We start from the raw sequence: 27,577 nt of genomic DNA on the forward strand, positions 1-27,577 counted from the left end.
TTTGGGTTCTGTCAGTATGGAATCTCGGTGGGTTTTTCCGACGGTTTCTTGGGCTGGTGGCCCCAGAGCGTGACTGTCGCGTCCCGTTGGACCCTCCGTTAGAGTCCCAAGATCCTCTGCCTGAGTGTTGCGAGTTCCATGATTTTTCCCATCGGCCTTCCTGCTGCCGTGGCTGGTTCCACGATCTCTCCCAGCGTTGTCCAGTTGATGACTGTCCATCCCAGCGGTCGTTTTTTTGTTTTGGTCGGGTGCCACTTTGGAGGTTCCGCTCCTTGTTAAGTGAGGATGACTTCCATTCTTTGGGTCGTGGCTTGACGCTGTCTTGGGGACCGGCGCCCTCCAGTGCCATCCCTTGACTTTGCGTGTTGATGTCAAGAATTGCGGCAGGTTTGGAGCCCTTTTCTGAAGCCATTTTTTGCTTGGCGTAGGCTTTGTGTGCCAAGTCTCGCAGTTGCTGAGATGTCATTGTTCGTGGGCATGCTAGGACGCCAAGGTGGTGGCTTACCCCAGGATGGAGATTTCTGAGGAAGAGAGTTCTGAAATTCTGGTCTTCTTCCATGCCCGGCTCATTGCGAGCTCCGAAGTATGATCGTCTCAGTCGGTTGTAATAAGCTTGGGGCGTTTCGTGACGACCCTGCTTGGTCTCCAGGGCGGCCACCAGTCCTTGCTCTGATTCAGGGTCTGCGAACTCTTTGATGAGGGCTTGGCGGAGCAGATGGAAATCAGTCTTTGTGTGTGAAGGCTGTCGGTCCAAAAAGCTTCGTACCTCAGGGCTCGAAGTCGATCGCAGAAGATAAAGTCTGTCTTTGTCCGTAACATTGGGTCTCATTTCTAGATGAAATTCTAAGTCTTTCAAGTAGGCGTGGACGTCTTGAAAACCTTGAGCACTCGGGGAAAACTTGCTTATGTTTCGAGCCAGCTTGTCGAGGTCTTTTAGGTCCAGTCCGTGCGATGCTTGCAGGCCGGCCCGTGGAAGTTCTCGTAGCTTGGGTGTGACGTAGGTCTCTTCGGAGGGAGCTGGTGAGGGTTTTAAAGTTGCTCCCTCCCCCTTTTGTTCACGTGAGGTTCCAGGGACGGGGGACCCAGGCCTGCTTGGTAGGGGTGAGGCCGGGGCCCGTCGGGTCCTGGTTGGCTCGGGACGCAGCTCATAAGCGTGTTTGAGTTCATCTCTGACACTTTCAGCTTCTTCTTTTATGTCGTCCAGCTGTTGAGTGAGGTAACTTAGTTCAGTCCTTGCCTCGTTCAAATGAGTTTCGAGGGCTTTAATTCTGCTGTTCTTGTCTTTGAAGTCCAGTTGTGCCTTTTCTAGTAGCTGTTCGGCGTACCGGAGCTTGTCGCTGACTTCCGTGTAGGCTGCCTTTGCTTGTTCCATTTCTTGGGCGGTGGTCGCCAGAGTTTCTTTCAGTTTGTTGATCTCCTCAGTAGTTCTGGGGTTCGTTCCGTCGGACCATTCCTGATGGTCTTGAGCCTCCAGTTCAAGCTGTCCGATGCGTTGTTGTGCGCTTTTGAGCTCCTGCTGGAGATGGGCGGTTTGCCTGTCACTCAGTTTGAGGGAAGCGATGAGGGTGTGACTCAGGGAACCGGTGATCTTGGCTAGCTCTTTGTGTCCATAGCTTTGGCTGGGATCATTCTCCATGATGCCTGTTATGTTGTTGTCCAGTTGGTCTTGTGTCTGATGTTTGACAGCTTCGGCGGCTTTGGGTAAGAGGCTGTCCGTCATGGCGCTTAGCCAGATTTCCAAGTCCTCCCAGTGGCCAACGGGGTCTGTGGTGCGAGACATGTTTCGATGCCGCGAGGGGAGACCAAACCACTGACTGACACAGACCTGAAGGAGAAAGAACAAACAAAAACAAAACAAAAAGAGAAACAAACAGACAAAACTGGAACAGGGGTGTGAGTGTAGTGATGTCAGGTGTAAGTGGTGTCAGGTGTAAGTGGGGTCTGGGCGTGTGGTATGGAGGTGAGCGTGTTTCTCCCCACAGGTGGCTCGCTGGTGTGTGTAGCCTCCAGCTAGTGTCGCTTTGACGGAGGGTGAGGGGAGGTGTCACGGGTGTTGTAACTGAAAAAGAGAAAAGAAACAGAAAAGAACACACAGCAGGGCCGGCGTGGTCGGCTGCTTCTCCTTTTCCTAAGACAAGAGAGAGAGGAGACAACACAAAGAAACAAACAAACAGGGAAAAACAAAACAAAAACAAAACAAAAAACTGTGCACTTAGGGAAAGGCAGGAGGAGAAGAGAGAGATTGGGGCTTTGCCCCGCCTGGACTATGACTGCTATTGCAGCTTCCTCCGGGGGAGGAAGCGTACGATAACAATGACAGTGTCGGCCTTGCAGCTGGTAGAAGTGACACTGTACACCAAACAGAGAGTTTCTGCTGACGGCTTCACGACCGGTGCCTATCGACCTTTGCTGTGCTCAGTGGGGCTTTATCTGTGGTAGTTCAGATGGGGAAAAGAAGGGAGAGTTAACACGAGTTTAAATGACAACCTCAGGTTGACTGGGTATCGATTAATTGTCTTTTAACAGCCCAAATTCTCTGCTTGCATGATTTTCACAGGCACAATTGAGGAAACAACAGGTCCATCCCAGAGGAGAACGGTTAGAAGGAGAGAGAGAAAGGAGGGAGTGAGGGGAGAGTTATCCAATCAGAGAGTGTGGTTTTGCTCCCGCCCGTCTAGAAATGTGACCGGTCCTACCAAGACGATTCAAGCTTTGCTTCACCGAATAAATTTAGGTTTACATTCAGTAGTGATGGTTATAAGACTCGATTGTTAACACTTGTTAATGTTTTAATCAGCTGTTGTGATCAATTAGCCAGTACAAACAATTGAAGTTTAAGGATGAGAAGTGACTATTGATTGAGAAATACTGAGTCTTGTCTCAAATCAGTAAACAACTGTTTCTGTTTACAATTTGGAAGACCTCATCAAAATCAGTCAAGCCACCGTCATGTTACTGCTCAAATGTGCATCATATGACATATGATATGAGAGTGGAAAAGCAAAAAAAAAAAAAAAAAGTTTTATTAAAAAAAAAATTATTTTTATTTTTATTGTGATTAAACTTAAAAATCAGAAGTGTTAAAATTATAAATTAAATCAATTACTTGATTAATTAATTTAAAAACATAACGTAAGCATCAATTTCAGAATTAAAGATCAATAATCTTAAAATTAGGAATTAAAGTTGAACAATCACAGTCCAAAATTTAAAGTTCAAGATGTAAGATTTAAAAGAAAAGGAAAGAAACAAAATTCAATTTTGTATAAGTTTTCCACTTGGAAATGACAGGTGGTGACCAAACTTTAATAATGTCACATTAACTTGTTTACTAATGATCAACATCAAATCAAATCAAAGGAATGTACTGTAGCAAGGAGATGTTGTTATTTATCAGTATTGATCAAAGTAACCAAATTAATCAGCTTTAGTATTTGATTGCAAAGCTCACCGCTTGGGGTCTTTGGACAAACATGCACTCAGCAGGAAATGGAGCTTTTAAATCAAATACATGTAAATAGACAAACCACAAACTATAATGTAATTTCGAGATTCTATAATAATATGATATAGTAATGATAATGATTCTGATGGCTGGTTACAGTCGCATCAAGAAGGGACTTAAATTTAAAATGAAATCGTCAGTATTCCTGTCAGATGGGGAGAGCAAAGAACAAAAAGGAATCACTGTGCAGCGATATGAAGTTATGAAACTTTGGGAAGTGAAAGTCAGACAGTTAGACAGAACGTTCAGCAGCTTGAGATTAAGTCACTCAGAAAACGTCACACACACTGCTTCAACTGTTACAGATCCACAACAATCGCTATGTGCTAACTGCTATTCCTCAAAGCTAATGGCTTTTACATCGGCTTGAATTAGCTTTTGCTATCTTAGCTGTTCCGCTGTTGTTTACAATCGTGCAAGGGCGGACTGCGCCTGCGCACCGAGGCTTTACCCGGAAAAGGTTTGTTAGGACTTCCGGGCCGTTTCTATGGCTGCGGAGATACAGTCAGCATGAAGTTCGGCAGTTTTAAATACCATGCATGAAATGGCAGCGCATTTCGGATTTGCACAACAAATAAGCACTATTTATATTCTCATCTTATGGCACTGGATCATCTCAGCTCGTTAGAGTGAGGCACATTTATCCACAGCTTTACTGCGAAAAAAAAAAAATACACAAATTGTACAGGTCTCGGCGGACCTTGAACCACTTAATTTTATTTGATTAAGATATCACAGTGCTCCCATAAAACGACGCTTGTGTGCTCGCTCTACGCGGCGCGTCTCAAGTTTACTAGTTTTAAGCAAATACTTGGTAAAAGATCGTTAGTTAGCTATTCTAGCGATCTTAAACGTGGGAGGTGTGTAACGTTAGCCTAGTTGAAAACAACAGTGGAACACGCACCGCGTCGCCAGGCTACAGAGCTCTATTTAACAGAAAAACAAGGAATTCGCTTACTTTCCTATTATTTTGTCTCGGCGGACAATTTCTAAACGTTTAATCTGTAGTTTAAATTCTTTAGAAGACAACTCGAGGCACACTTTTCACTCAATCCAAACCGTAGCCACAATAAAACTTGTTAACACAATAAACTGTTTCACTATCTGGTCTATTTTCTTCCGGATAAAAATAGAACAAATACATACAGAATGACTTGAATTTTATATCACAAAGTACAATTTGCCCGCATTCTCCACCATTTATGTAGAAATTAACTCAAATTTAATGTTGATTCGGATATAGAATCGAATCTAAACTTCAGGGAAATCAATTTAGAATTAATAGTTTATATTTCCTGACCGGTCGTCCACCGAATCGGTCAAATCAATACACTTTATCAATTCCAAAGTCTATTCACGTTCATTGGCAGGAGCGTGAATAAACTTAAATATTAATTTGGGAAACTAAAGCCAGGTAGCTTGATCTAGGCAAAATAGTACTTTGTGAACACAAAAGGCAAGACAATTCTCTCAATGAAAACAATGATTTATTGAAACTACACTAGGATTACAAAACTAAAACTACTCAAAACACGAACACATACACACACATTCACACGCACACTCATACAGTTTCAGAGATGGGATTTTATGAATTTTGAGAAGACCCAAGACTTGTTATATTACTGTTACTAGCTTCTCAAATCGCAACCTCAGAAAATCATCAAGCAGAGATCTAACTTAAACAAAACGCACCAGATTTCAACAAGAAATGGTAGACCTTGTTTACTTGCTCTTGGCCGGAATGGGGATTCCGTCCTGGCTGGAGGCTCGTCTCAGCGGATGCCCTGGTTGGCTGCGTGCTAGTCGGTCTCTCGGATGACGTCTTAGGGAATTCCTCAGGAGCTTGGAGTTGGGCAACGTGAGTTGCTCTCAGAGTTCGATTGGCGCTTGGGTTGCGAGGCGCGTAGGCTCTGAAGATTCAAACCGGGATGCGGAAGTCTTTTGCAGTTTCTTGTGAGTTCTGGAGGGCAAGAATGCCTTGTAGTTGGAACGAGCAGGCGATCTTCGGCAGAGAAAGTTTAGAGTCTTTCAGGATGTTTCAAGGCTCTTCTCGCTCAGTTCAATCAGGTCAAGTCGGCACTTCAAGCACAATTCAAGTCAATTCAAGCCAAGTTTCTGGTTCGGGTCAGTAAGTTTTAAAGGGTCTTCCTAAGTACCACCCCGAGGGCTGCGAACCAATGGGGTGGCCACGGGGCGGGGTCCCGCACCCATGCCACTCCTCCTGGCATGTAACTTTATTTGGGATATAGATTTCTCTGCGATTTAGTTATTAACTTCTGTTAACTAGCGTAATGCATACAATACACACAAAAATGAAATTCTCATTCACTCAGACAACCTGCAGTCGTTATGATCTTTCAAAAGAGACTAAATACAGAACTATAAGGTTACACATGGGATGCATGCTAAATAACTTGATTAATTAAGGCACAAGGTATAGTAAAGTACATGAATACACGACACCCATTGACATACAGAAAGGAGGGTGTCCTATCCTTTTGCATAGTAAGTTCGAGTGATCGAAATAAAGTTCTTGGTATCTTTTTTTTTTCTGTATCATATTTGTCCGCACATCCTTTGCGCGGTGGGGTATTTCTGGGTTTTGAGTGGAAAAAACCCCACGCTGCTTGAGCGGAGGTCAGTAAGAGTTCGGCGGGCCAGAACGGGCAATCTGGAATTGATCAATGTTCTTTGTTTATTCGTGACTCAGTTTATGATGGTCTCGGCCAAAGTGCGCGAGACAACTGGCTCTTTGTGGAATGTCGAGGGGGAAGACGATCTTTGGGGAATTGTCCTTTTCCGGGAGTTTCACCAGGATCAACAGATTGTAGTCATGAATTAGCGATTAGCTAGTTTACGCCGAACACAAATCACCGTTGTCTCCCTAATGGGATTAAGTTTATGGCCGCTCTGTTCCCTGCGGCGTAGCAAACGGACCATCGGGTAGACATCGTGACGCCAGTGTTTTCGCGCCGTTTCGGCAAATGGTTCAGACAAAAGAATCTTGATCTTCACATGGAGTATGGAGATTTGTTCATTACTTATGGTTTTTGCGTAACTAAAATCCTACAAAATATTTGATAAATTATTTAATTATATATTTATATATATATATATATATATATATATATATATATATATATATATATAAATAATTAAATAATTTATCAAATATATGTATTGTTTATGAATAAATAATACTGATACATTACTAGTATTATTGCTAAATTATTAAAGATATTATTGATTAATTATTGATGAAGAGATGCTTTGGCAAAGCATCTGTCAAACAATCCCTTTTTAATAATTATTTAAAAAAATGCACCTGCACTAGTCTGAACAGCTCGTCCTGGAGCAGCTGTCTGACGGGGTCTGGTTGTGTTTGGGTTTCGCTGTGAGGCGGATCAGCGCCGGGTCTCATGGGTAATGATGCTCCGTCTGTCCGCTGAACACCGACTGAAGCAGAGAGCTCAGGTCTGAAAGGAAAGCATATATGATTTCAGAGAAACACGCTGAGAGACAGTGTTTACAGCAGTGAGATGATCTTCACCTGCGTGTGATAGGAGGCGTGTGGTCCAGCGATGCACAGGAGATGTGATTTCCCTCAGATCTGAAATGAGATCACACACACACAGATGAAGGAAACATGAGCACCTGAGGTTTGTTTACCATCTCCATGGGAACTGAATCACCTGTGACTGAACAACTCTCAAAGATACAACACCAGGGGCCGGATTCACGAATATCTTCTTAAATAAATTGATAAATTCTAAGAAGTTCGTAAGAATGTACTTAAGTGCAATTTTTGAAAAAATCTTAAGAAGTTCTCAAAGATGTTCTTAAAAACATCGTAACTATTTTCTTAAGAAAAAAAATGATACATCTGAGTGAATGCATGGCTGAAGACGCATTTATAAACACTTAAACGTCTTTTTTTGTGGTTTCGGCAGATTATCCTAATAATCATAAACACACACATTTTCATCACGAACTTGACTGGCGCTTGGCTTCATGTTTTTAATGCGCCGTGTTTGTGAACCGTTACTTTTAAAGGGTCTGTCTTAAGCTTTGGCGATCAGTTTTATTCACTTTTTGTGTTGTTTTTGTTCCCTCGTCCGAATAAATGCTTCCGGTATGTGTGTGCGCTGCTACAGCAAACGCGTCCTGCACATATGAGCTAAATACGGCCAAAGATTATGTCGTATTTATCGGCCAAGTAAAATAAAAAATGTTTAATTAAACCTAACTAACTCGATTTTGTAGAGTTTTGATGTCGGCAAAAAGTAGGGTCATACATAGGCTAATCATGACCGATCATTGTTTACATTATCAGTCATTGCTGTCACTTCAGCGAACTCATGTTCATCTCTATTGATAGTCCTAATAAGTATTATATGTAGCTAGTAGTGTTGCAATGCTTAAATATAACAGTTAATTTGAAATAACCCAATCAATTAATTAAATAATTATTACCATTTGGGATTTAAGACAAGTCTCGGGCTATCCTAACTTTAAGAAGTTATTTACGATGCTTTTTAAGAAGATTCTTTTCAAGAATTTGAATTTTCTTAATTTTTGTCTTAAGAACAATCTTAAGTAAAAAGATAAGAATGTTCTTAAGACGATTTTTTCCGGGAATACAAAATATTCTTAACTTTTTTCTTATTTTAAAAAATAAGAAGAAAATGGCAGTTAAGAAGAAAATTCTTCTTAAGAATGTTTCGTGAATCTGGCCCCAGATTATTGAGCTTTTCCAGCCTCTTAAAGGTTGTATCAGCGATTTCAAGCCTGAAACATAAAGTGTCAAATTCAGCTGACCTTTCTTCACGATCCGCTCGCTGCCTGCCCCATAAATCGACTGTAAAAAAACTGAATTTGACACTTTATGTTTCAGGCTTGAAATCGCTGATACAACCTTTAATATGCGACAGAACGGCACTGAGCCTGTTTTATAGGTTAAAGTTGACTTGCACAGACTCACTGTGATTGTAATGAATGATCATCTGTGTCTGGACACTCAAGATCAGCCAGTGTTAATGCCTGTGGAAACATCAGGAGAGCTTGTTGACATCTGGATCTGACACTGACTACAGCGATGCATGTAATGAACTAACTGGACAACTACACTTCCAGCTTATGATATTGCTATTGCCATCCTATTAAATAACTAACTAAATAATAGAAATAAAAATTAAGTTTTGAACTTTATAAAGATAGATTAAATGATTAGCATGTAACTAGAATGTAGCATGATTCTAACATTTTTCTAAGATGTTTAGCATGATTCTAGCATGATTAGTAAGTTATTAGCATATTTCCAACATGACTAGCAATTTGCTAGCATGTTTCCAGCATGTTTCTACCATGAATAGCAAGTTGCTAGCATGTTTCTAGCCTGACTAACAAGTTGCTATCATGCTAACACGCTTCTAACATGTTTCTATCTATTTCTACATATGAATAACAACATTAATTATGATTGATAAATATATATTTTTAGTAAATTATATTATTGTATAATAATTACAAATAATCAGTACTGACAAATAATAATTCAACTTTACTATATACATCTATACATGTTTAATTATCATCAAAATAATGTCCTGTAAAAATCTTATTCTAAGGTAGGCTTGAATTTCTTTGTGCAAAATAAAATGTAACACTTCATTTAGATTTAGATTTGGTGTTGAAACTTGACCCAGTCAAATAAAAATAAAAAAGTAAACAAAATAAAAATCAAATACAATTAAAAAAATTAAGGAAAAATAAAATAAAATAAAATATTAGGTAAATGAACACAATAAATCATTTTAAATAATATTAAATAAATTATATTAATAAAAATAATTAATATTAAACATATAATCAGTGAATAAATAATACTAATAAATAAATAGTTTATTATTCTTGCTAAATTAATAAATAATTATTGATAAATGAATTATTTCTGATAAATATTATTGATCAAACTGAATCTACTTTGAGCTATATAGCTTAGTGTCATTAGACTGAATGAATGATGCGACAGATCCATGTAATGATGTCTTTTTGGACAATATTTGACCTCAAACCATTCAAAGCAAATGAGCTAGAGATGCAAATAATCTTTTAATTGATAATCTCTGTGGATTGATAGGGCAGCACACTATCACCTGATCTCTGTGAGCCTTGCTCTGATTGGACCGTGATGCCTCTGCAACATCAGCAACACTGCTCTCATCTGTAAACAAAACTACAATCAACAACAGTGGAGAAGACAGTTTTAATTGACATCAATAATAATTAGTGTTAATAATTTGATAAGGAGGCAACACTTCACAATTAGGTTCCTTAGTTAACATTAGCACAATTTGTTCGTGTGTTAGTGTATACATTAATGTTGACAAATGACACCTTATTGTAAAGTGTTACCGATAAAGAATTCAAACAGATTACTACGAGCGAAAAGGCATGAATATGTTTTAGTTTAGTGTAAAGCAGAGGTCTCAAACTCAATTCCTGGAGGTTTAGCTCCAACCAACTCCAACTCACACCTGCTTGGAAGTTTCTAGTAATCCTGAAGACCTTGGTCGTTTCTCAATATGCGTTTCTTGTCTGTACTTGTGGACTTGTGAAACGTACAGTAGCAAGTACAGTTCAAATCCCCGGATGTGTTCTTGCTCCGCCCCTTTTATCAAGGATGCATCAAGAGGAGACTTGTGCGAACTTGAGGCAGCCATGTATCCCAGAATGCAGTTTGCACCAATGAGAGGAGGAGAAAACCTGCATAATTTTCAAAATATTACTGTTATTGTGTCATGAAATGTAGGTTTAAGAGTATTTCAGGCGAGAATGTAGTTGTTTAAAACTCAAATCTGCAGTTTATTCACAAAGACAGCGCCTATTTGAAAATTTCGCCGATTTCGGAGATGCGAGTTCCAGGCGAACACTGGGTGCTCAGTGGTCATGTATCCCGCAGAGAGAGCCTCGCCACGGCTAGTCCTTCTGACGTTTGCCGCAGGTCCTGATGTCTCTGTAGTGGTTGAACAAGAGGTATAATTAGTTTTGGGTAAAGCTAATTTTTGGTCTCGTGAATCTATTATTTATTCCAGGTCGTATCGTTTTGACTGAGGACAAAGTTATGCTTCATAAATTATTTATCAATTCAACGCTGACTTTTTAGCATGCATTTGACCGAATTGTCTGCTTTTGTCTATATTTCCGATTACATACGTCTCTTATACTTTATACTTATACTTTTATAATGGCTAATATTGTTCATTAAAACTGACATTTAACAAAAAAGGCAGAGTTGTGCTTGTCATGTTTCATTTTATTATGCATAGAGTAAAGATGCATTATACACAGTGCACATATAGCTTTGTGGTGACCCTGGACCACAAAACCAGTCATAAGGTTAAATTTGACAAAACTGAGATATATATACATCATATGAATTTGAAAATCTGGAATCTAAGGGTGCAAAAAAATCAAAATACTGAGAAAATCACCTTTAAAGTTGTCCAAATTAAGTTCTTAGCAATGCATATTACTAATCAAAAATTACATTTTGATAGGTTTACAGTAGGAATTTTACAAATAATCTTAATGTAACATGATCTTTACTTAATTTCCTAATGATTTTTGACATAAAAGAAAAATCAATAATTTTGACCCATACTATGTATTTTTGGCTATTGCTACAAATATACCCCAGCGACTTAAGACTGGTTTTGTGGTCCAGGGTCACAAATGTGTTTTATTATTTTTAAAATGAGTATGAAAAGAGAGTTGTGGTTTATATTTTTAAGAAAAGAAGCAGTGGATATCACTTCCATTTATTGCAATTATTGTTTTGTAAGGCGTTGCATGAACCACATTTTTGTCGCTATTAATATGTTTAACGTTAAATGAAACGGAAAAGAGGCAATGCTGTTTGATATAACGTAATATTTAGTTTCACTCTAATGTTGTACATTCCATGAACTACGTTTTTGCAGCTATTAATATGTTTAAATGAAAACTGAAAGATGCAGAGGTGGTTGAAATCATATTTCGTCTTATTGTAAATAAAGTTACATACAGTGAAGATAACCGGAGTAGAAAAGGCGAGCTGACTGACGTTATCAAGTACGCTGCTGTTCCATTCGCAGCCAAGTCAAACTTCCAAGTCCGAACTACGAAGAACAAAAGACCGAGGTTTGCGCATTTTGGTATTGAGAAACGGCCCTTGATTAGCTGGATCAGGTGTGTTTGATTAGGGTTGGAGCTAAACTGTGCAGAGCTGTGGCGCTCCAGGAATTGAGTTTGAGACCAGTGTTGTGCAGGAATCAGACCGTCTTCAGCTGCAGATGTGTGTCTGATCTCAGTGATGTCCTTCTGTTCATCAGAGATCATGGTGTCCTCATGTTCAGAAAGCTGATCGTCTGTTTGATCCACGGCCTCCTCTGCATCATCCACACTGAGAACCAACATCACACATCATTAAGACTGCATTTGCATTGGTTCATTCTAATTGCCTTAAATTTTGGACAAATGCACTTCTAGTGTTTTGTAATTATTTTTGACATCTTTAAACTCTTTGACTCGATTGTCTGACTCTGAACACATTTGACTCTCTTATATTTAAGCATCTTCTTTGTGTCACATGGTTTTGTTACTACATCATTCCCGGAATTACAAGTTTATAATTTTTTTTAGGTTGGCTTAATATTTTTAACCCATTTAACTCTAGTCAAGCCTAGCAACTAGAATCATGCTAGTAACTTGCTAATCATGCTAGAAACATGCTAACAACTTGCTAATGATATTCTAATAATGAAAATAACGTTAATTATGCTAGAAACATGCTAGCAATATGCTAACAACTTGTTAATCATGTTAGAAACATGCTAATAACTTGCTAATCATGCTAGAAACATGCTAACAACTTGCTAATGATATTCTAATAATGAAAATAACGTTAATTATGCTAGAAACATGCTAGCAATATGCTAACAACTTGTTAATCATGTTAGAAACATGCTAATAACTTGTTAATCATGCTAGAAACATGCTAACAACTTGCTAATGATATTCTAATAATGAAAATAACGTTAATTATGCTAGAAACATGCTAGCAATATGCTAACAACTTGTTAATCATGTTAGAAACATGCTAATAACTTGCTAATCATGCTAGAAATATGCTAATAACTTGCTAATCATGCTAGAAATATGCTAATAACTTGCTAATCATGCTCGAAACATGCTAACAACTTGCTAATGATACGCTAATAATGAAAATAACGTTAATTATGCTAGAAACATGCTAGCAATATGCTAACAACTTGCTAATCATGTTAGAAACATGCTAACGACATGTTAGTAACTTGCTAATCATGCTAGAAACATGCTAACAACTTGCTAATGATATTCTAATAATGAAAACAACGTTAATTATGCTAGAAACATGCTAGCAATATGTTAACAACTTGTTAATCATGTTAGAAACATGCTAACGACATGCTAGTAACTTGCTTATCATGCTAGAAACATACTAATAACTTGCTAATCATGCTAGAAACATGCTAATAACTTGCTAATCATGCTCGAAACATGCTAACAACTTGCTAATGATACGGTAATAATGAAAATAACGTTGATTATGTTAGAAACATGCTAGCAATATGCTAACAACTTGCTAATCATGTTAGAAACATGCTAACGACATGCTAGTAACTTGCTAATCATGCTAGATATATGCTAACAACTTGCTGAAGATACGCTAATAATGAAAATAATGTTAATTATGCTAGAAACATGCTAACGACATGCTAGTAACTTGCTAATCATGTTAGAAACATGCTAACAACAATGCTAGTAACTTGCTAATCATGCTAGAAACATGCTAACAACTTGCTAATGACACGTTAATAATGAAAATAACATTAATTATGATAGAAACATGCTAGCATTATGTTAACAACTTGCTACTCATGTTATAACATGCTAACGACATGCTAGTAACTTGTTAATCATGCTAAAAGTATGCTAACAACTTGCTAATGTCACGCTAATAATGAAAATAACGTTAATTATGCTAGAAACATGCTAACAACTTGCTAATGACACGCTAATAATGAAAATAACGTTAATTATGCTAGAAACATGCTAGCAATATGCTAACAACTTGCTAATAATGTTAGAAACATGCTAACGACATGCTAGTAACTTGCTTATCATGCTAGAAACATGCTAACAACTTGCTTATAACACGCTAAATGGAAATAATGTTAATTATGCTAGCAACATGCTAGCAATATGCTAATCATGTTAGAAACATGCTAACAACATGCTAGTAACTTGCTAATCATGCTAGAAACATGCTAACAACTTGCTAATGACACGTTAATAATGAAAATAACATTAATTATGATAGAAACATGCTAGCATTATGCTAACAACTTGCTACTCATGTTAGAACATGCTAACGACATGCTAGTAACTTGCTAATCATGCTAGAAACATGCTAACAACTTGCTAATGACACGCTAATAATGAAAATAACGTTAATTACGCTAGAAACATGCTAGCAATATGCTAACAACTTGCTAATCATGTTAGAAACATGCTAACAACAATGCTAGTAACTTGCTAATCATGCTAGAAACATGCTAACAACTTGCTAATGACACGCTAATAATGAAAATAACGTTAATTATGCTAGAAACATGCTAACAATATGCTAACAACTTGCTAATCATGTTAGAAACATGCTAACGACATGCTACTAACTTGCTAATCATGCTAGAAACATGCTAACAACTTGCTAATGATACGCTAATAATGAAAATAACGTTAATTATGCTAGAAACATGCTAGCAATATGTTAACTTGCTAATCATGTTAGAAACATTCTAACGACATGCTAGTAACTTGCTAATCATGCTAGAAACATGCAAGAGTCATTCTAGCAACTTGCTAATCATGCTTGAAACATGTTAGAAACGTGCTAACTTGCTGATAATGCTAGAAACATGCTAGCAACATGCTAATCGTGTTAGAAACATGCTAATGACATGTTAGTAACTTGCTAATCATGCAAGAAATATGCTAATAACATGGTAATAACTTGCCAATGACATGCTAATAATGCAAGTAATGTTAATTATGTTAGTAACATGCTAGCAACATGCTAATCATGCTAAAAACATGCTCGCAACATGTTAGAAACATACTAAACATGCTAGAAAAATGTTAGAATCAGGCTAACTACTTTGTAATCATGCTAGCAACATGCTAATCATCTAATCTGTCTATATTAAATTCAAAACTTTTACAGCTGCTTTAAACTGGCCAACCTAAAGTTTGACTTGACGAACTTATTTATCTAGTTATTATTGTAACACACCACTTGGGAAAGAATTATTAAATTTTGTATTTTTGTTGGTTTAAAAAAAATGCAGTTTATAACAATAATAAAAAATGACTGGCACATAACAAAATGAAAATCTCAGCCATTTCAAAATACTAGCAAAAATTACAATAATATACTCATAATACTAGTCAAATAATATATCGTATGAGAACACAAAGAAATAAATATAAAAAAACTAATTTTTACCCAAAAATTACTACAATATGTCGAATTAAACGTGAAATCTCAACCAGAAAAAAAACATACTCCAATAATCTGTTTCATTTAAAAATTACATTTCAAAAACATCTTATAAGGTGCATATGCAAAGTATTCAGAATTAAGAATAAACAGATGTATCTAAATTGGTTGTGCATGCCAATGTACTGAAAAAGCTTTTGCTGATGCACTGCACACAGTTTTGTTGCTCACATGTGTTTCCTACGCACATACTTCTCTAGATCATCAGTCTGAGGTCCTTTGTGTTTAAAGGAGTGTCTGTCAGTCATGTTTTCAGCAGATGTGTGCTGTGGACTCACTTGTGGCTCTGGCTGTGTTGGACGTCCAGCTCTGGGAGTGTAATGGGCGTCCCTGCTGACCCTGGGTAACCCGTGTCCACACTGCTTTCTCTGTCCCGCCTCCAGCCTGTGATTGGCTGAGCGACTGACTCCTCTCTCTGATGGAGCGCAGGAGAGCGACGCTGCTGTGAACAGAAAGTTCAGAGTGTGTTTCACATTTCTGCTCATGTCCCTGTGGTGTCGTGATCTGGATCAGCTTTCAACTAAGTTTCCTCTGAGGCCCTGTATTATCATCCATCTCAGGTGATCTGATCATAAGTGGTCACTCGAGAGAGATCACAGTTGACACGGCATTAATATGCATCATAAATGTGTTTCCTGTGACCATGTGAGCAGCGTGACTGGATTTTATTAAGAGAAGACCTGATTTCATTGTCAGTGTGTCACTGCATGTTGATCGGGGTTGTTATTGTTCAACTAAAACTATTAAAACCATTTTTTGTTAATTGACAATGTTAAAATAAAAGACACTGGATGAAAAACTGAAGTACAAGCTGAAGCACTAAAATGACTAATTGTAGGGCCCTATGATTTCCAGCAATGTGCGAAAACATGGACTGAATCACAGAATTTGAGAAAAACTATTGTCATATCATATACAAATAGAAACGTACAGTTCTTTGCAGCAACCAGTCAAAATAAAAGCCCAGTTTAACTTAAATATTACTAAATGTGTTGATCGTACTACTACTAATAAAACTATTATTAAAACATTATTTTTTAAGAAACATTTACCAGAAGAAAATATTTACCAGAAAAATATATATTAAAAAAAAAAATACTAAATTAAATTATTTTTATTAAATCAATTAAAGATGCTTTTAATTATTAACAGTTAACGAAACCAATTAAATACATTAAATAACATTAAAAGGAAATTCAGAAAATTAATTGGTTATAAAATAACTAATAATAAAATATTTATTGACAGAAAAAAAATATTACTAAAATGTAATGACAGTACTGCTGCTAATTAAATTATTAAAACATTTTTTATTAAGAAATATTTATGAAAAAAAACATAAAAACACAGTAATTCTGAAAATAAATAAATATATATATATAATATATTTTATTTTATTATATCAATTAATTAGATATGCTTTTTAATATTAAAACTGAATGAAGCCATTCAAATAGAATTCAGAAAATTAATTGAAAAAACAAACAAACAGAATTTGGTAAAACAAAAATGAATTTGAGAAAGAAAAAAAAAGTGTAATTCTTAGGGCCTTAAAATATTAGTTTGTTTAACTTTTAATAAATTGCTGTTGAATTGTTTCTTGATTTAAATTAATAAGACATTCTTTTTGTTTAATAGCTTAATTTAACCATTAAAACAGTGTCCAGAAAAATTTAAACGGAAAAAGGCGAAATCCCCAAAAAAATTAAAATGAAAAAAAAAAAAAATTGGGGAAAAAAAAATATATATATTTTTGATTAAATCAATAAATTGATAATTAAAAAAAAATTTGCCATTAAAATTAAATTCAGAAAATTAATTGAAAAACTAAGAAAGAAAGAAAAAAAGCGTATTTCATAGGGCTTTAAAAATGTCAATTTTGTTCAGCTTTTAATAAGCCGCTGTTAAATTGTATTAAAAATACTTGTTTAATAATTATTCATTTAACCATTAAAACAGAGTCTAGAAAAAAAACGGAATCCAACAAAAATTAAAATGGAAAAAAATAAAACAGATTTCATAGGGCCCTATAATTGGAAATAAAACACAAACTAAATTAAAACTAAAACAAAACTAAAATAACAAGAAATTAAACCTAAATATAAAAAAAATAAAATCACACACTGGCTAAAAATGAAAATTAATACCATAAAAATGTAAAGCTAATTAAAATATTAATAAACACTATATATAATATATAAATAATACTACAATATAAGACAAAAACAAATCAATAAACGAAAGTGGGAAACAATTAAATTACATTATTTTATTATTGTCATTTAGTGTTTATTCTCATTGTTTTAAAAAAACAAATATTATTAAAAGAATAATGAAATGTCTAAAAAATTTTATAGAGAGAGAGAGAGAGAGAGAAAATAAATATATATTACTGAAAATATATGCACACATACATATATAATTATAGATAATACAATTTTAATATAATTGCATTATATATGCAATTATTTGATTTATTATAATTTATTTTTTATTAATTTATTTATATATTTTGCAGTGGTATTTCAATCAAAGTTCCATCACAATCCATTAGTAAGTTTTGTTTGCTTCTTGACAAAAAATGTTTGATAGGGATTAAAACAAAGGTCCTGTTGCAATTTAAAAAAGCCTTACAACCAGATAAACTTGTTCAACAATTCTACCACTTCTAAATAGTTTTTGTCTTTGAATGACTTTGCACTGCCACTAGTGAACCATTAAAAATAAAACAATCACATGACACCCACCCTGTTTTAAATGTAAGAATATGGAATAACAGTTTAATATAAAGCACTACATCTCAAAATGCAACCTTACCTCGGTATGGGAGTAATTTAAGCTTTCACCCAGCAGGGCGGCGCTGTACCTCCGCTCCAGCAGCTCCAGCGCTGTCAGCACCGCAGGAGTCGAAGCTTTGACCCTGATGACCACCGAATCACTGGAGCCCTCTGATGTCTTTCTGACCGGCTGAGAGAGCAGAACCCGTCTGTCGGCCCAGCGCATCATCCACTCCAGCAGCCGGGCAAGCTGAGGAAACCGGGCCTCGAGTGAGGAGTCCAGCTCCATCTGAACGTCTAATTCAGCCTCCGGGACGATCCTAAAGGATGTGGAGTCGACAACTAAGCCAGTCGAATTCACTTTAACATCTTTGGACTTTAACGTAGCGTGTTGACGAAGGCTGAAAAGACCTTGATGTTTCCCAGTATGGAGTCCAGGAAGAGCCCAAGGGGACATGGTGTTAACGGCAGCATGAGCGTCGGACTGAACCGGATCGACGGACTGTGGAGGTTCAGGTTTAACAGGAAGAGTTTGGAAGCAGTGACCGGCATGGAAGAGAGGTACTTGTGCGCTTCTTTTACGATCCTTCTGACGGCGTTTGAGAGTGGTCAGCATGTCAAAGGTTACCGAGTGCAGCTCTCTAGTATGGAGCTGATGTGAGAAGCTACTCAGTAAAGGCAGCTCGGACTCTTCTGCATCTAGTCTGTCTTTTCCGAGCATGTAGCTGAGGAATAAATCTAGGAAGAGCGTGTAATCCTCATCCTCCAGCTCAAACTCCCAGGTTCCCACTGTGGGTACGGTCGAGTCGGGTGCTTTGGGTCCCACTGAGCTGGATCTTTTATCACTTTTTCTGTCTTGTGTTGATTTCTCAGGTGCATCCAGAAACTTTGCGGTCTTGGAACTACAAACACAAGAGAAGAGGTAATGTTTACCACATTCACGCATTCATTTGCTCAAGCAAATTACTACTCAAACTATATTTGAAGTATGCACTATGCATACTGGGAATAGAACAGAATAGAATAGAAATATACCTCTACCTAACTTTCAAAGAATACTAAACATTAGGCTACAATGTGCATGTCCAAAAAACTACTAACATGTTAGTTAGTTAGTTAGTTAGTTAGTTAGTTAGTTAGTTAGTAAACTTTATAACCTGGTTAACTCAAGGTTATGAACTAACTCCCAAAGAATACCAAAATATTACAAAGGTACATGTCCAAATAAATTTTTAACATGTTAGTCAGTTAATAAGTTAGCAACCTCTACTTTAAACAGGTTAAATAAAGGTTACTAACTCAAATAGAACACTAAAACATTGCGTGTCCAAAGCAACTACTAACAAGTTAGTTAGTAACCTTTATTTTAACATGGTTAAATAAACCAGTCTAACTAACTCTCAAAGAATATTAAAATATTACAATGATACAATTCCAAAAACTACTAACATGTTAGTAAGTTAGTTAGTAACCTTTATAACCTGGTTAAAAGTTACTAACTCCCAAAGAATGCTAAAATATTACAAAAGTACACATCCAAAAAAGTTACTAACATGTTGATCAGTTAATAAGCTAGCAATCTTTATATTAAACAAGTTAAATAAAGGTTACTAGCTAACCCAAAAAGAACACTAAAACATTGCAATGGTATGTGTCCAAAGCAACTACTAACAACCTTTATTTTAACGTGGTTAAATAAACCAGTCTAACTATCTCTCAAAGAATATAAAAATATTACAGTGGCACAAGTCCAAAAACTACTAACATATTAATTAGTTAGTTAGTTAGTTAGTTAGTTAGTTAGTTAGTTTATATTATAAACTATTACGTTTATAACCTCATTAAGCACATTAGTTAGTAAGTTTTATTTTTTCCTAGTCAAATAAAGGTTACTAACTAACTCTCAAAGAGTACTAAAATATTTCAATAGTACATGACTAAAAAAAACACCTTAGTTAGTAACTTTTATTTTCCCTGGTTAAAAAAAGGTTACCAACTCTCAAAGAATACTAAAAACATTACAATGAAACATATCCAAAAAACTACTAGCACCTTAGTTAGTTAGTTACCTTTATTTCAATCTGGTTAAATAAATCTTACTAACTAACCCCCAAAGAATACTAAAAACATTGCAATGGTACATTGTCCAAAAAACTACCAACACATCAGTTTGAGTTAGTTAGTTAGTAACTTTTATTTTCCCTAGTTAAATAAAGGTTACTAACTTTTACTTTTACTAACTTTAACTCTCAAAGAATATTAAAACATTTTATTGGTACATAACCAAAAAACACTAACACCTTGGTTAGTTAGTAACCGTTATTTTCCCTGGTTAAAAAAAAAGTATACTAAAATACATTGCATTTGTACATTACCAAAAGAAACACTAACACCTTGGCCTTTATTTTAGCTTGTTTAAATAAATGTTACCAACTATTACTCGTAGTATTTAGTATTATCGCTAAGAATACTAAAAAACATTAGTTAGTTAGTTAGTTAATTTGTAACCTTTTTTCAGTCTGGTTAAATAAAGGTTACTAACTAACTCGCAAAGACTACTAAAACTTTACAATGGTCCATGTCCAAAAAACTACTAACACATTAGTATGTAACTTTTATTTTTTCCTGGTCAAATAAAGGTTACTAACTAACTCTTAAAGAAAACTAAAACATTTCAATGGTGCATGACTAAAAAACATCTTAGTTAGTTAGTAACTTTAATTTTACCTGGTTAAATAAATGTTACTAACTAACCCTCAAAGAATACTAAAAACATTACAATGGTACACTGTTCTAAAAACTACTAACACATCAGTTAGTTAGTTAGTTAGTTAGTTAGTTAGTAACTTTTATTTTTTTCCTGGTTAAATAAAGGTTACTTACTTTTACTAACTTTTTTTAAACTCTCAAAGAATATTAAAACATTTTATTGGTACATAACCAAAAAACACTAACACCTTGGTTAGTTAGTAACCTTTATTTTAGCCTGGTTAAATAAAGGTTACTAACCAACTTTAAAGCATACTAAAACATTACAAAGGTACATATAAAAAAAAATGATAATATTTATTTATGTCAGACAAATAAAAAAATCTTTATCTTTAATCTGATTAAATTAATGTTATTAACTTCCAAAGAATTCTAAGAAAAACTTCCAAAAAAAAACTACTAATAGTAGTTACGGCAAGTAACACACTGAATTAAACGTGAAATTTTTAAAGTAGACTGAATTTCCTTATAAAATACACTACAATAATCAGTTTTATTTACAGTGTGGATGACCTATTTGCCTCAATGTGCAGTTTACAACACATGCATATTGTTTTACACGCTATTAAAAAAATAGTAGCAGTATACAGTACACTAGCAGAGTTACCTGTGTGCAGATTTGGTCTGCAGCTCTGGGGAAAGGGGCTCTGACAGCGTCTCAGCCGTGTCACCCTCACTGTACACGAGGGGGCGCCCACAGTCTGTCAGCGTGCTGTCACTCAAACTAGTCCCGAAAGAGAGGCGATTCTGTATGGAGGAAGCACCTCCCCTGTCCTCCTCCTCCTCCCTCTCCCACAGGTATGGCTCTGGGATGCCCAAGTACTTTGTCAGGCGCCGAAGCTCCCGGCGTCGCTGCCTCAGCTGATCCTGAATCAGAATCAACATGGTATCGCCGCCCTCATCTTCCCGCTCGCTTCCTGGTGGCACATCTGTGAACATGAGCACCCCTGGTTAGTGGCTGACATCCTGACCAAAGGCTCTGATTTCTAAACAAAGCGAGGTATGACAACTTTGGGAGAGTTATTTTTCAAAGCAGCTCTTGCCTGGTGTCGAGGTGTCTGACACTATCACTGGTCTCAGTCTATGCACTAGTGATGTGTACTTCTCCCGCAGCGGCACACGAACAGACTCGATCTCATCAGGAAACGCTCTCGCTAAAGTTTCTGCCGTCTTAACGTTAGAAATGAAACACAAGCTTGAAACAACCGTGCTACAAAAATACTGTTAAGGTACTGTACATTGATGGATCAGAATAATACCAAATTATTACAAAGGTACATGTCCAAAAAACTACTAACATGTTAGTCTGTTAATAAGTTAGCAACCTTTATTTCAAACATGTTAAATAAAGGTCACTAACCCAACAAGAACACTAAAACATTGCAATTGTATGTGTCCAAAAAACTGCTAACATGTTTAGTTAGTTAGTTAGTTAGTTAGTTAGTTAGTTAGTTAGTAACATTTATATTAACCTGATTAAATAAAGGTTACTGACTCTCAAAGATTATTAAGATATTACAATGGTAAAATTACAAAAAACTACTAACATGTTAGTTAGTTAGTTAGTTAGTTAGTTAGTTAGTTAGTTAGTTAGTAACCTTTATAACCGGGTTAAATAGAGGTTATTAACTAATTCCCAAAGAATGCTAAAATATTACAAAGGTCCACATCTAAAAAAGTTATTATTATAACTGATATATAACTGATATTAGTCAGTTAATAGGTTAGCAACATTTTTTTAAACAGGTTAAATAAAGGTTACTAATGAATTCTAAAAGAACACTAAAACACTGCAATGGTATGTGTCCAAAAAATACTAACAGGTTAGTTAGTTAGTTAGTTAGTTAGTTAGTTAGTTAGTTAGTTAGTTAGTTAGTTAGTTAGTTAGTTAGTTAGTAACCTTTATTTTAACCAGGTTAAATAAAGGTTACTAACTCTCAGAAAATATTAAAATAATACAATGGTACATGTGTAAAAACTACTAACACTTTATTTTTTAGTTAGTTAGTTAATAAGTAACCTTTATTTTGTAGCCTAGTTAAATAAAGGTTAATAACTTTCAAAGAATATTAAAATAATACAATGGTACAAACGTAAAAACTACTAACACGTTAGTTTTTAGTTAGTTAGTTAGTTAGTTAGCTAGTTAATAAGTAACCTTTATTGTAGCCTGGTTAAATAAAGGTTACTAACTCCCAATGAATACTAAAAACATTACAATGGTACATATCCAAAAAACTACTAACACATTAGCTAGTTAGTTAGTTTCTTAGTTAGTGACCTTTATTTTAACCTGGTACAAACTAACTCTCAAAGAATATTAAAATATTACAATGGTAATATGTGTTAAAAAAAATTGTTAAAAACTATTAACACATTAATTACTTAGTAAGTTAGTTAATAAGTAACCTTAATTGTAGCCTTTATCATATTGTATAATGTGATGGTACAGTGATGGATCAGATATGATTATTTCAATTACACTGATATTTATGCAGATTTTGTTATATTAAACTGGTTTTGGACCATCACAATGCCTTAGTATTGTTTACAAGCTAGTTAGTAACCTTTATTTAACTAGATTAAAAATAAAGATTACTAACCAACTAACTAGCTTGCTTCCATTTACAAGACATCCAATGGTATATGTAAAAGTTAGTTATGTTTATTTATAATCTGGTTACTACAACATTATAATGGTAACATAATACATGATACTTAGTTAAATAGTGAGTAACCTTTATTTTTACCTGGTTAAATAAATGTTACCAACAAACTCCCACAAAACACTCAGACAAAGCGGTACATGTCCAAAATACTACTAACATGTTAGTTTTACTTAGTTAATAACCTTTACTTAACCAGGTGATATAAAGGTTTTAGCTTGATCCCCAAAAATAAATATTTAGTAAACATTACTTTACCAGTACAATGGTATGTGTCTAAAAACTACTAACATACTTTTTAGTTAGTTAATCACTAAGCTTTAATAACCAGGTTAAAAAAAATCCCACAAAGAATTCTAAGATAATAGAGTGGTTATTGGCAAAAAACTACCAACATGTTAGTTAGTTAGTTAGTTAGTTAGTTAGTTAGTTAGTTAGTTAGTTAGTTAGTTAGTTAGTTAGTTAGTTAGCTAGTTAGCTAGTTAGTAACCTTTATTTTTAATCTGGTTAAAAAAAAAACTTTACCATCCAACTCCCACAAAACACGCAGACAAAACAACAGTACATGTCCAAAAAACTACTAACATGTTAGTTTTACTTAGTTAATAACCTTTACTTAACCAGGTGAAATAAAGGTTTTAACTTAATTCCCAAAAATACCAAAACATTACAATGTTATGTTAGTTAGTAAACATTACTTTTTAACTTATGAAAAGACACTGATAATTTTACAGTACAAATCATAAATGATCCTTAACAAGTTTAAGTTTAGATTAGTGGTGTACATTACCACACGACTGGGTGGCAGTTCAGACACCAGGCTGAGCACCAAGTCCTGCAGGGCTTCCTCTGCATTCAGGAAACGGCAGAACGGCAGGAGACGGCACGCCCAACACAAAGCCTCAACACACAGATCTGATACACTCATGTCACTGACCTGAGAGACAAAGATATGGATTGACACACCTGGCATCTCTGAAATACTCATACATTCATTCTTTAAACACACCTGAGTGTCTTTCTCCCGTTGCCTTGCAGCCTGGTACCTTCTACAGGAAATGCTGAGCTGGTCCCTCACATGGAGCATCCAGCAAAGTGCACACAACTCACGGAAACAAACTGAACAAAGGCAGAAAATCATATAAATACACAGAGCTTCACATAGACACCACTATCTGAATAATCTAAAAGCTAATTATACCAGGGTTCATACAGAGACTGTTAAAAAAAAAATCTTTTTGGATTTTCAAGGACTTATACAGATATCTCACTTATCAAACAAAGTCTTATATTTCAAATTCAAGCAATGTCTGACTTTGGAAACTAATTTTCTCCTTAAATAAGAAGAGATCAATCAACAGATTAATGAGTTCATCCAATTTTCACAAAGAGCATATGGACGTTATTATAATATAAGTCAGACATTTAAGTGAATTGCTGTTTTTGTCACTTTTCTGAGAAAGATTCATTCAATTATTTGTCAATGAACCATACAGAGATATTGTGATCAGATTTATTAAGGTTCATCCAATCTCAGTTTTGTCAAAACTGTCTCTCTATTCATTGTCCTCTTTTTTTTTTTTTTTTGGCAACACCTCCATTACTCCAAAAAACAAACACATCAACAAACACACCTATGGTTTGCTTGGTGACACTATCCATGTCTTTACTGGGCCCCGATTGGAAGAACCCACAATGAGTGGAGAATTTCTTCAGTCCATCAGGAATCAATTCAGCTTTGGGTTCGGACGCTTTCTTCTGGATCTACCAACAGAAACCTCAAGATTCTTAAAACAACCCCCAATGAATACTAACTAGTAATTAATCCATATATTTTTGTACTAAATCTAAGACATTACATTGATACTTGTCCAAAAAATTACATGTTAATTGATTAGTTGGTTGGTTATTTAGTAATCTTTATTTTTAACCTGGCTAGATAAAGTTTACTAACTTCCAAAGAATACTAAGACATTATAATGGTACATGTCCAAGTAACTGCTAACATGTTAGTTAGTTAGTTAGTTAGTTAGTTAGTTAGTTAGTTAGTTAGTTGGGTAGTTAGTTAGTAGCCTTTATATTTAACCTGGTTATATAAAAGTTTCCAACATTTGAAGAATTCTAAGACATTTCAATCGCACTTGTTTAACAAAATACTAACATGTTACTTAGATAGTAAGTGACCTTTATATTTAACCTGGTTAGATAAAGATAGTTACTAACACCCCAAAAATACTAAGACATGACAATGGTTCTTTGTCCCAAAAACTGCTAACATGTTAATTAGTTAGTTGGCTGGTTGGTTGGTTAGTTTGTTTGTTAGTAAGTAACATTTATATTTAACCTGGTTAGATAAAGCTAGTTACTAACACCCCCAAAATACTAAGACATGACAATGGTTCTTTGTCCAAAAAACTGCTAACATGTTAATTAGTTAGTTGGCTGGTTGGTTGGTTAGTTTGTTAGTTAGTAAGTAACATTTATATTTAACCTGGTTAGATAAAGATAGTTACTAACACCCCCAAAAATACTAAGACATTACAATGTTTTTTGTCCAAAGAACTGCTAACATGTTAATCATTTACTTAGTTGGTTGGTTAGTTAGCTAGTTAGTAAGTAACCTTTATATTTAACCTGGTTAGATAAAGATAGTTACTAACACCCCAAAAAATGCTATGACATTACAATGGTTCTTTGTCCAAAAAACTGCTAACGTGTTAATTAGTTAGTTGGTTGGTTGGTTGGTTGGTTGGTTGGTTAGTTAGTATGTAACCGTTGTATTTAACCTGGTTAGATTAAGATAGTTACTAACACCCCAAAAAATGCTATGACATTACAATGGTTCTTTATCCAAAAAACTGCTAACATGTTAATTAGTTAGTTGGTTGGTTGGTTGGTTAGTTAGTATGTAACCGTTGTATTTAACCTGGTTAGATTAAGATAGTTACTAACACCCCCAAAAATACTAAGGCATTAAAATGGTTCTTTGTGCATAAAAATGCTAACTTGTTAATTAGTTTGTTGGTTGGTTAGTTTGCTAGTTTGTAAGCAACGTTTATATTTAACCTGGTTAGATAAAGCTAGTTACTAACACCCCCAAAATACTAAGACATGACAATGGTTCTTTGTCCAAACAAGTAACAGTTAACTGTTAACCAGGTTTATAGTTAACCTGGTTAGATAAAGGTTAGTAACACACATAATTTTAAGGCATCACAATGGTACTTGTCCAAGAAACTACTAACATATTAATTAGTAATATTTTATATTTACCTGGTTAGATAAAGGTTACTACACCCAAATAAGACATTATAATGTACATGTACTGGGTAACTCGGTAAGTAGGTGTAAGGCGGACACAAGGGAAACACACCTTGTGCTGTAAGTGTCTGCAGCGATGCAAGCTACTGATGTACCACTGCGCCGAAGGCCGAGAGATGTGTGCCACCCTGAAGAGCATCAGAACCTTCTGAACCAGCCCAGAAACTTGACAGCGAGACTCCCTCTCCAGAACCAGAGCTGCATCTCTCACAGAGTCCTGAGGAGATATAGACATAGTTAAATATGAGACAGATGTGACACAGATAGACATGACGGTTGGGTGTCTCTGTGGGTAAAATCCACCTGTGTGTTCGGTGAAGGCTGTGGACAGTACAAAGGAGGAGCAGGCAGGTAGAACATAGCAGGAACCAGAGCAGGAAGTGATGCCGCTCGCTCTTTGGCTGCGTCCAGCAGTCGTGTTAGAGGCTGAGAGATGACGTCCACCTCCGCCATTACAGACGCCTTCAGGATCTCCTGCACAGAGACCTGAACCAGATCCACATCCTCAACAGCCACTGTGCCTAAAGGAAAAACAAACAAGCAGCATATTAGCTGTAAACTGATCATTTATTATATTTTTAGAGTCATTTACTATCATCATCATATAATTCACCCTAGGCCTGTCACGACTATTAAATAACTGTCTGATTGTGATGAACAGTGTTATCAAAGTGAGCAGACATGAATCGCCATATTTTTGTCTTATTTTTATCATAAAGCATTTGGATTTTGTTTTTTCTACAACTAGTTCAGTTCGTTTTCGCACACACTTCATTAGAGCCCGAGTTCGTATTTTTTCCCCCTTCTCCCAAAACAGCTTACCATTTCAGGTATTAAAATAGTTCCGTTTTGTATGTAATGGCAAAGTTTTTTTATTAAGTTAATTTAGAAAAAA

General features: G+C 35.6%; 1 protein-coding gene across 1 annotated transcript in view; it reads right to left on the reverse strand.

The window, feature by feature from the left end:
* Positions 1–6,346: 6,346 nt before the first annotated feature.
* The window catches only part of cplane1 (ciliogenesis and planar polarity effector 1), a 51,232-nt gene continuing 30,001 nt past the window's right edge, over positions 6,347–27,577 (reverse strand). The window contains exons 18-32 of the mRNA XM_073830192.1: positions 26,986–27,203; positions 26,735–26,899; positions 24,996–25,125; positions 24,371–24,480; positions 24,152–24,298; positions 21,739–21,865; positions 21,311–21,597; positions 17,967–18,821; positions 15,428–15,588; positions 11,827–11,951; positions 9,664–9,731; positions 8,490–8,548; positions 7,059–7,118; positions 6,834–6,984; positions 6,347–6,517 (exon numbers count right to left, since the gene is read on the reverse strand). Of these exons, the coding sequence (XP_073686293.1) occupies positions 6,347–6,517; positions 6,834–6,984; positions 7,059–7,118; positions 8,490–8,548; positions 9,664–9,731; positions 11,827–11,951; positions 15,428–15,588; positions 17,967–18,821; positions 21,311–21,597; positions 21,739–21,865; positions 24,152–24,298; positions 24,371–24,480; positions 24,996–25,125; positions 26,735–26,899; positions 26,986–27,203 (2,834 nt within the window). The remainder of the gene's footprint in view (positions 6,518–6,833; positions 6,985–7,058; positions 7,119–8,489; positions 8,549–9,663; positions 9,732–11,826; positions 11,952–15,427; positions 15,589–17,966; positions 18,822–21,310; positions 21,598–21,738; positions 21,866–24,151; positions 24,299–24,370; positions 24,481–24,995; positions 25,126–26,734; positions 26,900–26,985; positions 27,204–27,577) is intronic.

This window comes from Garra rufa, chromosome 23, assembly GCF_049309525.1.
Source record: "Garra rufa chromosome 23, GarRuf1.0, whole genome shotgun sequence".
In the NCBI taxonomy this organism is placed as follows: Eukaryota; Metazoa; Chordata; class Actinopteri; order Cypriniformes; family Cyprinidae; genus Garra; species Garra rufa.